This window comes from Diplotaxodon limnothrissa, linkage group LG8, assembly GCF_057381915.1.
Source record: "Diplotaxodon limnothrissa isolate DT_005_m linkage group LG8, D_limnothrissa_male_GT1.1, whole genome shotgun sequence".
NCBI lineage: Eukaryota > Metazoa > Chordata > Actinopteri > Cichliformes > Cichlidae > Diplotaxodon > Diplotaxodon limnothrissa.
This window is the reverse complement of record NC_140603.1, coordinates 7,374,507-7,390,827: the sequence shown is the minus strand read 5'-3', so window position 1 is coordinate 7,390,827 and position 16,321 is coordinate 7,374,507. Positions and strand designations below refer to the sequence as shown.

Genomic DNA, 16,321 nt, shown 5'->3' with positions numbered 1-16,321 from the left:
GCAATCTTGCTGGCTGTTTTACAAAGATCATAGCCACTCCTTAAGCAAGAGGAAATTATGAGATGTCAGATAAATAGTCAATTTTCAGTCTGCTTGGACAACCACATATTTGATTCTGGCCCAATGTACGATCACAGATAATTCTTCCATTCAGCCAAGGGGGGAAGTTGTCTGGATTTGAGGAACTGGTCAAAAACACGGCTCCATTTGAAGCTGAGCTGACGGCACATGTGTCAAAAGAAAACCAAGACATTGAGAGACAGAGTCAGCGAGGAAAAAAACAAACAGAATAACCTTATTTTATGTTTTTATTTTACTAGTTAATAAGCAAGTGTACCCCCGGGTCCAAAACATACATACAAATACACTATACATAAGGGTTAGAATATAATATATATAAATGCACAAATTAATTACATAATCACGTTGAGGCAGTTACCTAACAGCAGAAGCATAGTCCAACCTGTTATAATACTTTGTGATATGTCGTTATATATGATGTCATTTTTATCTATTTGTTTACAAACGTCAGGAAGTCACAAGCAAAGTCAGGCCGATGTCACAGAATGTCACATGATATTAAATATAGGCTGGCAAATCAGCATCTCTCAGTGGGCAATCATAATACAGCAGTTTTCTTTTCATTTGTGGATTAAAGCTGCTGTTCATATTTGTGGCCACCAAATGTCACCAAAGAAGCATGTGTTGAAAAGCTTCAGTAGTGAACCTTTTTCAATACATGAGCCGGTGCTGCAGAAAGCTTCATTTGGCCATTACCAACTCCTCATAATAAGAAACAAAACACCACAAAAGTTCATACCAGGCTTCACTGCTACAGTAAAGAATAACCCTTCCTTATAAAGCAGCAAAGTCATCAGGAACAAGTGTGCGATTCACACAAGGTGTGTGGAGACCAGTTTCTAGTTAAGTGACGAGGATGGAAAGAGAGAGGACAAGAGGTTGTGGAAGAACAGAAAGAACAAGCGAGGTGAAAAAAAACATTGTTTAATAAAACAAGGGTTTGTACAGTATGAATTCAGAAACTTTAATATAAAGCAACTCTATTACCAGTTTACTTCATGTACAGGTATATTGAATGGCAGCCTGAGTTTCTAGTGTCTGTACTGATTAATGCTACTTTAAGTGCTCAATGATTTGTATGTGATTCTGTGTAAATATGAGACTGCACTCATGTTGTGCGTGTATCTCATCTGATCTGCTTTGCCACAAATAGTTCTTTACCTTGAGCCCTTGCCTTGGGTATGGTAACTAAAGGCTCCACCCTGAAAAGGGTGGATGAGATTGAAATGTCTGATTATTCACTCTGAATTATTCTTAGACACTACAATAGGTCATCCAACTGATTAGGTTGCTTTTCAAGATAGCCTTATAATGTTTATTCAGTTGAGTTGAGGTTTGATGATGAGGCTGATTACATTTGCAAACAGCATATTTCATTAACATAAATTACAAGGCACTGCATGCATAAAAGTTTCAACTTAGAATCTCCCCCGCTGTCATATATTTGTCATGTGAAGCTCTAAAAAGTCTGAACCTCTCTGAAACAAGAGCTGTCTCATTTCAGTGTAGACACTCTGATGATGCTGAAGTTGATGTAGCCGCCATTATGTCGCCCATTTGTTTTGGGTTTTGCGTTTTTAGCTTCAGTGCTACCTCCTTGGCCCGCATAAATATTTAGAGGCGAGGCTAGAATGTATGTCACGAGCTAACATTCGCAAGTACCCCGAGGAAATGCAGTTTCCTCTTTCATTTCTTGAGTGTGCGTCTTGGTTAGCATGAGCATGCTCAAATGCAGAATCAAAATAAGTATATTTACCTGGTACAAAAAGGTGTTTTTAGCATCTGGCTTCCACTACAACTCAACAACATTAGTGCTGCTGATATTTACTTGTTTGTGATTTTGTGGACGATTTCCTGTCTTTAAACTGGCAAACGAATAAGATTAAGTTCCTTCAGAGGGCGTTCAGCACAGATTTAGATCACACATTAGATTGTTGATGTGATTGGCACTCTGTCAGTAAAAGTGAACTGAATCGAAATAGCTTGGCTCAGCATCAGCGCTACAGTCATGAGTAAACGTTTCTGTTCTCTCCGTGAGATTTCTTATGCAACACCTGCTTTGGCACCTATTTCACTTGTAAAGTGAAATAGGTGCCAAAGGAATGTAAAACCTGCTGCAGGGAGGAATGTAAAACCTGCTGCAGGGAGCTCTGTGAGGATTTAAATGACAAGCCGGCAGCAAGGTTGATGACTTCCTGGAGTTTTTTATCACCTTTACCCAGAAAAGTAGCTTAGAGTCAAAAGACTCTGCAGTTGTGTGGTTCCGCACACATTAGCTTCAGCTGCTGGTTTGTTTGTTTTGGATTTTTTTTTTTTACATCAGTCATGTAGATTTATCATGTAGGGTTGAGTCATCCTGCAAGAAAATGGTAATGTTAAATAAAAACCTTTGTGAATAATAAAAGGATACATTTGAGTTTTGTATAATCTGTTCAAAGTGGTTTCTGTTTTACAAATGCAGTGAATGGCGGTGCATTGTTTAGTGCTGGCACTTTTTCTGCAGAGTTTGTGAACAGGTCAGAGCTGTTGTTTGTTACGTTTCTTTGTTCTCCCTGTGCCTGTGTGGCATTTCCTCCCAGCACTCTGGTATCCTCCAAAGGCATGTTTGGCAGTTTAACTTGTGATTCTAAACTGGTTATGGGCATGTTTGTGGGGGTGTATGGTTGTCTTTAACTCTATGTCAGCTTCACGCTTTATTGAGAGGATAAACGGTCAAAAATGAATACACTACCAGTCAAACTTTCTCATTTAATGATTCTTCTTTATTTTTACTACTTTCTACATTGTAGATACATACTGAAGACATCAAATATAGAGAGCGGGATATATGGAATTATGCAGCAAAGCAAAAATACTGATAAATAACTCTGAATATATCTTATATTTTAGATTCCTGAAAGCAGCCACCCTTTGCTTTGTCGACGGCGCTGCAAACCCTTGGCCTTCTTTCAGTGAGGTTCGTGATGTAGTCAAATGAAATGGTTTTCACTTCACATGTGTGCCTTCTCAAGGTTCATTGTGAGACCATCAGATGTGTTGTGCAGAAGTCAGGTTGGTACACAGCTGACAGCCCTATTTGACAGCGATTAGAATTCATATTATGGCGAGAACCAATCAGCTAAGTAAAGAGAAACAACAGTCTGACTGCTTGCTCAAAGGGGGTCATGTGATTGTTGGGTTTTCCTCTGTATGTATTATTGTAGGGTCTCTGCCTTGCAACATAAATCACCTTGAGGTGACTGTTGCTGTTATTTGTTTCTGGATAAATAGAATTGAATCATTAGTTTAAGAACTGAAGCTCAGTGAGTCCGGAAAATTGCTAAAACTTTGAATGTGTCCTCAAGTGCAGTGGTGAAAAACCATTAAGCGCTGTGATAAAGATTAGGGCCCAGATAAATGCCACACAGAGTTCCAGGAGCAGACACTTATTTACATCAACTGATCAGAAGAAACTGTGCGAATCAGATCTTTATGGTCTAAAACCACTGATAAGAAACCATTGCTAAGGAAAAGCAACAAGCAGAACAGCTTTGTTTGGGCAAAGAAACACAAGGGATGAACATTAGACCTGTGAAAATCTGTGTTTTTGTCCAAATTTGAGATCTTCGTTTCCAGTCGCCGTGTCTGTCTGCGACACAGAAAAGGTGAACGGATGGTCTCTACTTGCATGGTTCCCACCGTGAAGCATGGAGGAGGAGGTGGTATAGTGTGGGGGTGCTTTGGTGGTGACACTGTTGGAGATTTATTCAAAACTGAAGGCACACTGACCCAGCAACAACATGCCTTCCCATCCAGTTTAGTTCTACCATCATTTATTTTTCAACAATGACCCCAAACACACCTCCAGGCTGTGTAAAGGCTATCTGACCAAGAAGGAGAGTGATGGAGTGCTGCGCCAGATGGCCTGGCCTCCACAATTGCCTGACCTAAACCCAATCGAGGTTCGGTTTGAGATGGACCGCAGAGTGAAGGCAAAAGGCCAACAAGTGCATCTCTGGGAACTTCTTCAGGAATGTTGGAAACCTATTTCAGCTGACGACCTCATGAAGCTCATCGACAGAATGCCAAGAGTGTGCAAAGCAGTGATTAAAGCAAAGGGTGGACATTTTGAAGAATCTAAAGCATGAAACATGTTTTGAGGTATTTCACACTTTTTTATTTACTACATAATTCCATATGTGTTCATTCATAGTTTTGATGGCTTCAGTGAGAGTCTACAATGTAAATAGTCATGAAAGTAAAGATAAACCATTAAAGGAAAGGTGTGTCCAAACTTTTGACTGGTAGTGTACACGTGAAGGTATGAAAAAAACTCAAAGCAAAAATGTGTGACAGCTAAGTCTGTATGAGTTCCCTCTTTTACCTTTAAATTAACTAATAAATTAAAGTGAATGGTGGCACAGTGGGTAGCACTGTTGTTGCGAAGCAAGAAGGTCCTGAGTTCCGGCTTCCTCCCACCGTCCAAAGACATGCACCCCCTGCGACCCTGAAGAGGATACGTGGATGGATTGATTAAACTGGCATTAGCAATAAAAACAAGACTACAACTTATGTTCAATACTAATTTGTATTATATGCTGATTAAAAAATATAATATATGAAAATAAAAGAATGAAACTAATAACAGCATTCTCATTATAAAGCATTGTCTTTAACCTTTGCTTATTTCTTTTATTCTTACCTGAAAGGCCTCACAACTAGTTTTTGAATTCAGTCTGTTTTTTAACTTACCAACCAAACTTTTAGTAAAATCTAAAAAATCATTTCAAGCCAGTGTTATTCACTGACGAAGAAAAAAAGCATTTAGATCCAGTTCATTTGTTCTCTCATAAATGAAAAGTGTCACCTTAGACCCTGTTTTAAGGAATGTGTTTGCTTCTTGTTTTCCATTCTTCTTTGCCAATGAGTCTTGTAATCTCTGCAGGCAGTTTCATTTCACCTGCAAGAAACTCCCCCTGGTATCATGTGTCACCTCGACTGGATAATCTAATCTGCCCTGATTTTTTACGACTCATTCACAAATGTTGTCCAAAGAGAGACGTTCTCTACCAAGTAAGTATTAATCCTTTTTTTATGTATTTTAACTAATTCTACATGCTGGTAATTGTTAACAGTCTCGTTTTCTTTCAAAAAAGGTTATAAATCATATGCATCTTTTTATCAGGGTAATCAAGTCATTTAAATGTAAATAATGTTGCTTAGAAAACCTTCAACAAATTGCTCACATAGTAAAAGTTACTTCTTTACTTAATGCTTAAAGAAATTTACAAAAGCAAAATTTTGACTAACAAAAAAAAAAAGTGCTTATTATGTAAAAAGGCTCATTTGGGGTATCTAAATTTTTATTACTATATCTATCTATATAAAAAAAAAGTGAATACAACAATTAATTCATTTTATTAGTTTAAACAAAAATTATTATATTTTGTGATTTACAGTTTCTACACCTTACTACTAAATGCTTTCCTCTGTTTTTCTTTCTGCATCTGACAAGCTGTAATTTATACGCAATCTATGCCACTTGTAGCTAGAAGCTAACAGGTAACACGAGTTTCCAGGCAAAAAGGAGAAAGAAGAATATTAATAAGGAAGTACTAGAATAACTGCAGCACTCCATGAATGCAGAAGCATAAAGTGTCGGAATATGAATCTGCTTTTATTGGGGAAACCACCAAAAATGCTTCTTGGGTGCTTTTCACTGTCATCCAGGAGACTGTTTAACAATATTAAGTCATCCTAATCTGGGGAGTCTTACAGAATACAGAAGAATGTACCGAACACATATGCTCAGAAGCACATAAAATGTGACACTAAAAAAAAGAGGTGGGATTATTCCAAACAGTCCATTTTGTCCGTTAACACCCGTAAAGTTTTCTGTTTTAATTCTGCAAAGCTATGAATCTGGTCTCAGCAGTGCCACGCGACTTGATGATGGCACATGACCTACAGAAGCTCCTGTTTGAACCAACATTCTTGGCAGCTGTTGTGGAGCTGTTCAAACTTGTCAATCTCACAATTGTTTGGTTTTCACAGCAAACTAAAGTAGGAAGCGTGACTCCACATGTGACAGAAGATACAATGCGTGTAACACTGCTGATATGTCCGTTTATGTCTTAATAGAACTATTATAATCATATGTTACTGTCGCTGCTGTTTTTCTTGCATTCTCAAATGATAGAAATTTAAATGATTTTTTAGGTATAAGCACATTTTACTTTATGTTTAATGTGTCAAAGAGAACATGTTTCTTGTGTTTTCTAAAACAGCATGACTTTATGTGAACCTGCAGTAATCACTTTGTTCTTTCCAGCCATTTGGGGTGAGGTGAAGCTTCCAGGATGTTGTACATGTTGACATGTTTGAGTTTGTTCTGTGCTCTACAAAGAAGTGTTTCATCAGATGAAGGTATTTCTATACTGCTTGTACCAGATATGTTACTAATAGACATGACCGCTCTAAAGGAAGAAGAAATTGAACATCAAATATTTCCTTTCTTTCAGCTGTGTCACTTAATTGCAACAACACTGTCAGTGCTACAGCTGGAGAAAATGTGACTCTAAATTGTTCCATAACTTCGACTTTTGGAGGGAAAGTGTGTACTGGTCAAAAGTATGACTGGCATAACACAAATGGCAACAAACTATGTGAAACTGATGCCACAAAATACACTTGTGCATGGGATGCCCTTACCTATGTGTCACTGACCATCTCAAATGTCCAAGAAGAGGCAAATGTCACAGCTGAAATCGTGTCAATCTGTGGAATGGTGAAATCACTTCCTATCAGAGTACAGCTAATCATTGGTGAGTGTATGTTTAGTTCAGATATCCAGAATAAATTGTTGTCATTGCCACTGTTAAAATAACTGCAATTTACTATCCAGATCCAAAAACGGACGTTTTCCAACCAACAACACCACCAGATAACGGTAAGCTGAAAGACAACGACTTAACCATTGTACATTGTTACATATTGTAACAAATGTTATTCAGTTAGAATAACTGTATTCCACTTCCACACGTGAATCAGGTCCAAGACCAGAACCCAGCGGGCAGCGGGAGGAGTCAACACACTTGACCACCATTGTACTTTGTGTTTTTGCCTCTGCTGTAGTTGTGTTCATTTTGTATTTCCTGTATAGAACTTACAGACGCAGAGTAAGAGAGAGGACAGTGACATACACTGCACCAGTCAGTAAAGACTTCACGGTTGTTTAAAAATTAATTTTTTCTTTGTATGATTGTTTATCAGTGCGAGGGGAATATGAATGTATATGAATGTATGTGACATATTTTCCATTTGTAAAAGATGCTGCTCATCACTGCTGACTCTTTGATCATCATATTGTTTGTTTGTTTTTTATTAACCTTTTTTTTTTTATTAGACTTCTTTGATGTCTTATATACAATATATAGATATACAATAACAGGATGTGAATAACAGAGCGTTCACATGACTTTCAGTCTGCTCAGTAAAATGAAACAATTTTGGGGAAATTTAAGAACATTTGGGACTGAACCTGTTATGTGTCTGATGAATGTCTACAGATTTGTCACAGCTCTGACTCTTCATTGTGTGAACATCAGGTCAATTTTGTTTACTTATCATCCACGATCTAATAATAGGGAAATGATCCAAAGTTGGATTACATACTTACTTTGTAAATCCACTGATGTTTCTGTACCTTGACTTCTTTACATAATTGTGACCACAGCTCACAGTAAAAATCATCCAACTGTTACTTTAGGTTGTGATGGATGAATGAATGGACAGATGGGACTCTCGTGGGCTGTGGATAATGCATTTCCCTGTTCCGCACATGGATTTTTTGCCACCTGTGTAGCATTATTATATGTTAACTCAAGTAAACTCAAAGACTGTGGCAAGACAGTCCGTCCACATCGTTACATCATTACAGTGCTGCTGTTTTTGTTGCACATTGGTTGGCACATTATCAGACATATACTTCCTTCAGAAATGACAGAGAGCAAAAAAAGAGCAAAAGGAAGATTGACTGGTAATATTTTTCCAGGCCTACGTGTAAACCACTGTTTGTTAAGATGTTAGCCCAAAATTAAATGTCAGTGTTGTGTTTATAGATGTTTACAGCTAACACCTAATGCTGGAGTTAAAAGAGTCACTTGTCACTACAAAATAACTGTAAATGTAATAACTGTGTAAAATTGAACAGTGTTTTGTTCAAAATACACTCAACTTGTAACAAGTCTTTCAATCAAATGTGTCATGGGTTTTTTTTCATCCCATTTGAAACTATTCAAGCCTCCTGAAATGACCCATACGAGCATTTCTCCCTGAAAGGATTAAAGAGAATCTGTGTTAGGTGAACCTTTAGGTCAAGTGACATACAAAAAAAAGTTTTTAAAAATTCTTTCATGTAGTTTCAAAAGACGGTGAAGCTTCCATGATTGACTCAAACATATCCACAGGTAGAACACCTGGAACCTGGAACACACTGGAACCATCATCTTTTCTATTATCCCTTCACTTTCAAGCCTCAACAGTTACTTTTTCACAAGAGGCATGAAAGGTTTAGGTACTCGTCTGACTGCGTGAACTGCATATGGCTGTGCATCTTGTTTAAGAATTATTTTAACTGGTTCAGTTTTTCATAGTCTACTTGTACCAAAACAGTACTGATGTTTTCCACTCATCTGCTGAGTAAACTGCTATTTTGCCCTTTAAACATTATAGACTTTAGGAAGTGTATTAAAGGTTTCTTCACTTCTTACAGTCACATATGGTCCAGTATCTATTTTTAATGTCAGAGGAACATCATCAATGTTCATGGTGACAGTTCACTTATCCTGGCTATTTTTTTTTTTTTTTTTTTTTTTTGCTGTTTTTGAAGTCACCTCATGCATGAGAATATCACCGGGTTAACACGAGACATTATTTTATGTATACTGTTGGCCAAGCACAATAAAAATGACCGTTTTTAAATTAACTTTGCAAACATCACAGATGAAATATTTGGGGTTTTATTTCCTGGACTGAGCCACTGTACTTGCTGTCATTGCTGAACATCTGTCCCCCTTCCTTCTCTCACATAATGAGCCCAGTCTACCACTGCATCTGATTGGCCGAATGGTGTTCAAAATAAAGTCTCAGCAGGGCTGATGGCTATTAATAACTGAAATTATCTCACAGACCAGATGTGGCTCACGGGCTGTATGTTTGTCACCACTGACCTAATCTGCCCTGTTTGTTATGACTCCTTTTCAAATGTTCTCCAAAGACAGAAGTTCTCTGCCAAGTATCACTGCTTCTTTTACATATTTTAACAAAATTCTCTTCATGCTAGTGTTATTTGGCTTTTCTTCCCTTGACAAAGTCATGAAACATATGCATATTTTTATATGCAATGCAAGTCTAATAATGCAAATAGATTTGTTTAGATAACCTAAATTGCTCACAAAGTTTTATTTAAGAAAATTAAGTTTACAAAAGTAAAATGCTGAGTATCAAAATTAAAAGTTCTTATTATGTAAAGAGACGAACTAATTTAAACAAAATTTATTACATTTTGTTATTTAGTGTTTCTTACAATAACTACTAAACTTTTTGCCCTGTTTTTGCACAATATGAGATTAGATGTCACATTTACAGGCATTCTCTTTTATCTGGAAACTGACCAGTTATTCTGGCAATAAAAAGTCTGTTAATTACAAATCCTCTGAGGACTGTTACACAATAACATATTTATGGGCAGAGATAAATGAGAATTCTGCTGCTGCTTCTGTAAAGTCTATAAAATGTTACACTAAAGGAGAGCAGTTAACGTTATTGTTATTGAAGTTATCTATGTATTTGTGCTGAAATGTGGGAAAAACTCAAATAAACAGAAAGCTTGCATGCTATCTTTGCACTTAACTGTTTCTAGTATTTATCTCTGCTGTTTCTTTTGCACTCTCAAATATGAGAAATGTTTAAATCTGTATTTTCAGTAATCAGTATACAGTATACTTACAACTACTACTCAAAGAAACATGAACTAAACTTAGCACAAAGGACATTTGTGTTTGGCCAATTATGTCTTTCTTGTAACAATGCTTAATGCCAATAAAGCTTATGTAGCAGGATACTTGCTCAGCTGGTGTCTGCTCCAAGTATGCCATGTTTCACTGATCTGAATAGGGTCTGTGCTATAGGGCAACTTCAAGCTGGCAAGTTGCAGCATTACTTGGATCTGCTCATAGCCAGTGTCCGGCCTCATAAGGCTTGTCATGATTCACGGCCAGACCTGTTTGCGCTGGTGTCAGCAACATGTGCACTCTAACCTGAATATGCAGAGGAACATTATGTTTAGCGATGTGTATTTGCGAGTGGAGAGGATGGCATGGCCTGCCTGCAGACTTGACTTTTTGAACACTTGTGGGATCAGCCTGGGCGTGCTGTTCATATCAGAGTGACCAGCACAACTACACTGGCTGACTTGCAGTGAATGCTTGTTGAAGAATGGGATTCTACAGCAGTTTGTGACCAAGGTAGTGAAGAAGAGGTGCAAGGCTGTTGTGGCTGTGTTTGGTTCTTTCATATAAATAGGGTTCAATTGCCAGTATGTCGTGTTTCTTCAGACTTATCACTGGTGGAGAATATCCACCAATCCACATGCTCAACTCTGCTGCTCAAACCAAAAATGCATTTGACTGACAAATGTTGCACCATTTAAGGGGAATAAACCATATAAGATTTCACTGCCATGAAGCATTGTTACAATAATGATGTAATCAAGCCAGTAATCAGATTTTGAGATGACTTTTTCATTTAAAACAAATATACAGGCAAAACCCTGTTTCTTGATTCATATGTGTTTTTTTTCTTTCCAGTAATTTCAAGTGAAGTGAAGCTTCCAGAATGTCCTGTGTGGGGAAATGGTTAAGTCTGTTCTGTGCTCTACAAAACAGTGTCTCATCAGTACAAAAGTATGTACCAAAAAGCATGACAACTCTAAATACATAAGGAAGAATAAATGTAATAATATATTAAACAATATTTTAATATTTTTTCTCTTTCAGTGGTGTCACTTAATTGCAGTAACCCTGACTATGTTACATTTGGAAAAAACGTGACTCTAAATTGTTACATAAATTCAAAAGGGGGCTCAGACTGTAGAGCTCTAAATTATTCCTGGATAAACCAAAATCATACCAAACTCTGTGGCTTGTCACAATACGGCTGTAAATGGGATCCCCCGAATAGCTTGTCAGTGACCATCTTAAATATCCAAAGAGAGGAAAATGTCATAGCTGAAATCGTGTTAAACTGTTGCGTCCACTTACAGAGTGAGTATCTATCAGCATCTTAAAATTTATGTGTTTGAATGAGTGTATGTTTTGTTCAGACATACATAAATTGTATTCAGTGCATCTGTTAGAATAACTGTGTTGTACTTTGTCAGGTGGACCAGCTCCAACACTAGGTCACATCATTAGGCCCGAGGAGTCAACACGCGTGACAACCATTGTACGTTGTGTTTTTGCCTCTGCTGTTGCTGTAGTAATTTTGTATTTCCTGTATAGAACTTACAGGTACAGAGTAAGTGAGAGGACGGTGACATAGACTGCACCAGTCTGTAGCAGAACATAAATGCATATGTTTGCTGTTTGTGAAAGATTCGGCTCATCAGTTACCACAGCTGACTCTGTACATAGAGAATAATTTTTAGAATTCTTTGATGCAGTCTAATATGCATACAATAATAGGATGTGAATAATAAAGCATTCCACGTGACTTTAGTCTCCTGAGTAAAAGGGAAAGACTATGGGTCAAACTTGGGAATGTGAATTTCTTGCCTGATGAATAAACATTTAAGAAAAAATAGGACTGTACCTGTATGTGTTGTAAAACGGAGTCTAATTAATGTCCACAGAGTTGACTTCTCATCCATGTTCTCATTATGTGAAGTGACGAGAAGTTGGATAACCTACTTACTTTGTAAATCCATTGATGTCTGTCCACCTGGACTTCTTCACATAATTCTGATCACAGCTCACAGTAAAAGTCATCCAGCACTTGCTTTAGACTGTGATGGATGATGAAAGGGGATGCCATGGTGGAAACATAAATTCTTATCAATACAGTCCATATTTATACAGTAGACTGAATGAAGCATTGTAAACATGTTATTATGGAAACAATGTAATTCCTCTGAGACAACTCTTCCTCTGTTTCATCTTTTTTTTACCATTTCTTTCTGTGTATATGTGTCATTTGAAAGTGAAAACCATAATGGAAATAGGAATCATAAGAAAATGTACCGTGAAACTGAGAACTGTGAAAAGTGATTAATATCCTGTATGTGCCGCTTGTACAGATTAACTGTAAATCAGACAGTTTTCGTACAATGGAACATCTTTTCAAATAAATTTATGTCAGTAACAAACTCTTCCACATCTTTGATGTTATGTAACACATATGCACACACCCACGTACAGCTGATAAAATACCAAGAGTCAGTGTCTCATTTCCTCTTTACGCCTCATTTCTCTTTGTCACACTCGTTCATGTTGTAGTCAATCTGTCTGTCAGTCAGAGAGCATATGCGCGAGCCTGACTGCATGATGAAAGCCTACTGGTGGAGCTGTGTGCTGGGACTGCTCTGCATGCCTGCGGAGGTAATATTAGACATCAGGAAAGGTGAGTGTGTTTTGGAATTTTTGAATCCACAAAAATTATAAATTTATGTGGGAAAAAATGTTTTTCACAGGTCTCTCTGCAGTCCTGTGAAAAACTAAGTGCACCCTATGATTTAGGAGCTTGCAGAAGCACTTAGGCAGCACTAGCTCGCAGTTATGCTTTGTCTGTGTGATTTTATCAGTCTCTTATGTTCTTTTGGAGAAATTTTGGGCCACTCTTCTTTACAGCACTGCTTCAGTTCACTGAGGTTTGCAGTCATTTGGTCATACACAGCTGTCTTAAGATCTGGCTGCAACATGATTAAGCTGAGTTATTGAACGCCTGGATTCTTTTGCTTCTCGGCCATTCTGTTGTAGATTTGCTGCTGTGCTTCGGATCGTGACACAATTTCAGCCATGCTTTGCTCTTAGACAGGTTGCCTCACATTTGAGTCTTGTTTTAGTACACAAAACAAGATCATTATGTGCTCATTAACTGCAGAGTGCCCAGGTCCTGTGGCTGCAAAACAAGACCAAATCACTACCCCTCCTCCACTATGCTTCACTGTTTACTGTGAGGTGTTCGCGCTGATATGCTGTGTTTGGTTTTCTCAGTGTCGTGCATCATGACCAAGGGTCCCCACATTGCTTTAACTCTGTCCAAAGTTCATAGTTCCAGAAGTCTAAACCTAAGCTCTTACGTTTTTTGCCTATTTCTCTGAGCCCTGCATGGTCTGACCCCAGGGTGAATTTATTGGGTTTTCTGCTCCTGGGAAGAAAACCCTGTTTTTTACATAACTGTAGATGTCATTGAAGATGAGTCTGAGTCATCTTTTCCTGTTTGTTTGCAGCTTCATCCTGTTTTGGGCCTCTTAGCAGTGTCTCAAAAAACCCATCATTTAAAAAGGTCTTTTTAAATCACTCTTTACAGTAAATGTAGTGATGCACCAAAAATATGTACGTAGAAGTTAGTTGTCTACAAAAAAAGCCCACTGCAAGTGACATGACTGGAATATGTTGCTGCAGCTAAATCTAGGTTAGGCCACTTTATATACAGTTACTGGGTGTAGTTTGGTTTTGTGGTTACCTTCTGCAGCCCCAACAACTGTACTGAACTGAGCAAATGACGAATTGGATCAAATTGTGCCTTTTCTGCTTTATTGCAATTAAAGTTTATTTGCCAGTGCCCTGTGGTGGAGCTGATGTATAAGGTGTTAAAACAAAACAAAAATTCTGCATAAGTGATTCTTTTAAACGATCCATCTCTCCCTGACAGCTTTCCAAAATCCTTCAGCCATCACTTTCATGAGAGTCAATTCATCTGCTGAAATCGTGTGCACCACATCCTTGGAAAATCCAATGGGGCTGTACATGCATAGGCGTTTCCACAAGGAACAAGATGTTGTGTACCTGGACTTGAATGGATTTTCAGTCACCAAGAATACCACATCTAACAAATTCAAAGGCCGAATAATCATAAGTCCAGCCAAGAAGATCACACAGGAACTTCGTGGGTTCACTTTCCAGTTGTCTTTGCTGGAGCTCGAGGACACAAACTTGTATTACTGCGAGTGGATTTACACGGACGAGAAATTCAACAAGCTGCTCATGACCAGCAACGGCACAGTCATTATCGTCAGAGGTGAAGAGAATTGTGCATTTCAGTATATGCAATCCACTTCCATTAAAAGTGGTGTAACTTTCAATTTAATTGTCTATAACGTGCTTTTTTCTCTCTCACACACAGAGGGTGGCCCAGAGGAACAATGCACAAACTCCATACTGGATCTGACCTTGATTTGCTCTGTCGTCATAGGATTTACTGTCATACTGTCCCTCATCATTGGAGTGCTGATTATGAGGTGCAAACGAGTAAGTGTGAAGTAGATAGACTTGTTGTTAAAAGTCAAGCAAAGAGGATGTGACTGTGTTCGAGTGAAAACGTTTCCTTTGTCTTCCTCCAGTATAAAAAGAAATTCAGACCTGCCGTGCCTGAATTACCACCAAGATCCCAGAGGCCTCGGCAGACCTGCTCTTGCCACCATCACAATGCTTACTTAGTTACATCTCTAAGCACGGATGTCAACACAGACTTCAGGGGTCTCCTGTAATGCTCAGAGACGGTGCAGTGCTAATAATTCAACACGCGGTGATGCACAGTTAATTGCACAGACGGCTTCAGATGGCTGAACTCGTAATCTTTAACCTTTTGCTGTAGTGCATCTCTCTTCCTTTTACAGAAATTTGTGTTTTATCTGCAGTAAAGTGATTGAGCTACCACATCCTGGTTTATGCTTAGTGTTCAGGTGCAATGTGTGAAGAGTGTGGGTGAAAAAAAACTGCAGACCAAGCACTTTTTCCTTTGATTTAGCACACGCTGGCTTTACCTGTTGAGTTTTCAACAGCTTTGTGTTGTTTTGTTCTTTTTTCTTTGTGAATGCTCTAAATGTTTTGAACCATAGTTTTCTACCTGATTTGATGTGTACAATAAATCAAAGATATTTTTAACATTTTGCCATTCCTTTGAAAAATCTTTGTTTTGTTGTATTTGTTTTTTAAATGATAAGAACAACTCAATGGGGCTCAATTCAAAGTACTAGTAAAAGTACAAAAGTATCAAAGCATCAAAATATTCTAGAAGTGAAATAGTGAATAGTATTAGTCAAATAGTGGAAGTACTGATATAACGCAGAAGGATCAGTTTCACAATCCCATACCGTGCATGCATATTGATTTACTGTTGAAAATGATTCTAACTAATTAGCCTAGTAGATGTACCACTGGGTCATTTAGCTCTATTAACACAAATGACTTACTAGTAGAGAAAAAAGAGATGCTTTCAGCTGCTCCCTTGTCATATGGATTGCCACAGCAGCAGGTGCTTCTGCATATTTGATTTGGCAGAGTTTTACACTGGAAGCCACTGACTTTCAACTGTGACTAGGAAACAGCTATGCCTGCAACAAATATGTGAATACATGTGAATTAGTCATGAGATAATCCCAATCCAAACAGTCCACTATGTTCAGGGAAACTGCAGAGGTGGCACTGCTGCCACCTAAAATATGATTAGAAAATGTTTCTTGTCTTTAAAGTGAATAAAGTAAAATACATGGCAGAGTAATCAGGAAACAGAGTAATCAGGAAAGTAATCAGGAAAGGGAAACAGCTGGGACTAATTGGGCAGGATGAGACAAGGGAAGCAAAACAGAATACACTGACATAAGACAAGGACCTTCAACATAAAACAGGAAACACACCAACTGAACTTACAGACTCAGAGATATGAGCTTCACATTATGATAATACTGACACGGTACAGAGGGAACACATGGACAGGGATGACTAGACAGGACACGTGGGACCAGAGCAGGCACAGAGACACAGACTAGACACTGAACAGAAGGAGTATGGAAACCAAAACCTAAGAACTAAACTCTTAACAAGAATTAAACTGAAGCATAGGATAAACGAATCAAAACAGCTCAACTAGTAAATCAGAACATAGACCATAATACAGAATAACACCAGGACACCAGAAACTCAAAATGCTGGGTCAAAATGACCCTGACTCGTGACAATAAGAGTACATTTAAACACCTAAA

At 38.1% G+C, this 16,321-nt stretch overlaps 1 protein-coding gene across 1 annotated transcript; it reads left to right on the top strand.

The window, feature by feature from the left end:
• Positions 1–12,594: 12,594 nt before the first annotated feature.
• On the top strand, positions 12,595–15,167 carry LOC146626217 (uncharacterized). The gene is made up of 4 exons (XM_085360397.1): positions 12,595–12,738; positions 13,993–14,358; positions 14,464–14,588; positions 14,681–15,167. Exons 1-4 carry the CDS (start codon positions 12,642–12,644, stop codon positions 14,825–14,827), a joined length of 735 nt encoding a protein of 244 aa, XP_085216523.1. The 5' UTR covers positions 12,595–12,641; the 3' UTR covers positions 14,828–15,167.
• Positions 15,168–16,321: the final 1,154 nt, after the last annotated feature.

What these genes read in the sequence shown, in the direction of transcription:
- LOC146626217 (XM_085360397.1), top strand. Translation starts at nt 12,642, where the DNA reads ATGCGCGAGCCTGACTGCATGATGAAAGCCTACTGGTGGAGCTGTGTG. An exon ending in AATATTAGACATCAGGAAAG is followed by an intron (nt 12,739 to 13,992) that starts GTGAGTGTGTTT and finishes TCTCCCTGACAG; the next exon opens with CTTTCCAAAATCCTTCAGCC. An exon ending in CACAGTCATTATCGTCAGAG is followed by an intron (nt 14,359 to 14,463) that starts GTGAAGAGAATT and finishes TCTCACACACAG; the next exon opens with AGGGTGGCCCAGAGGAACAA.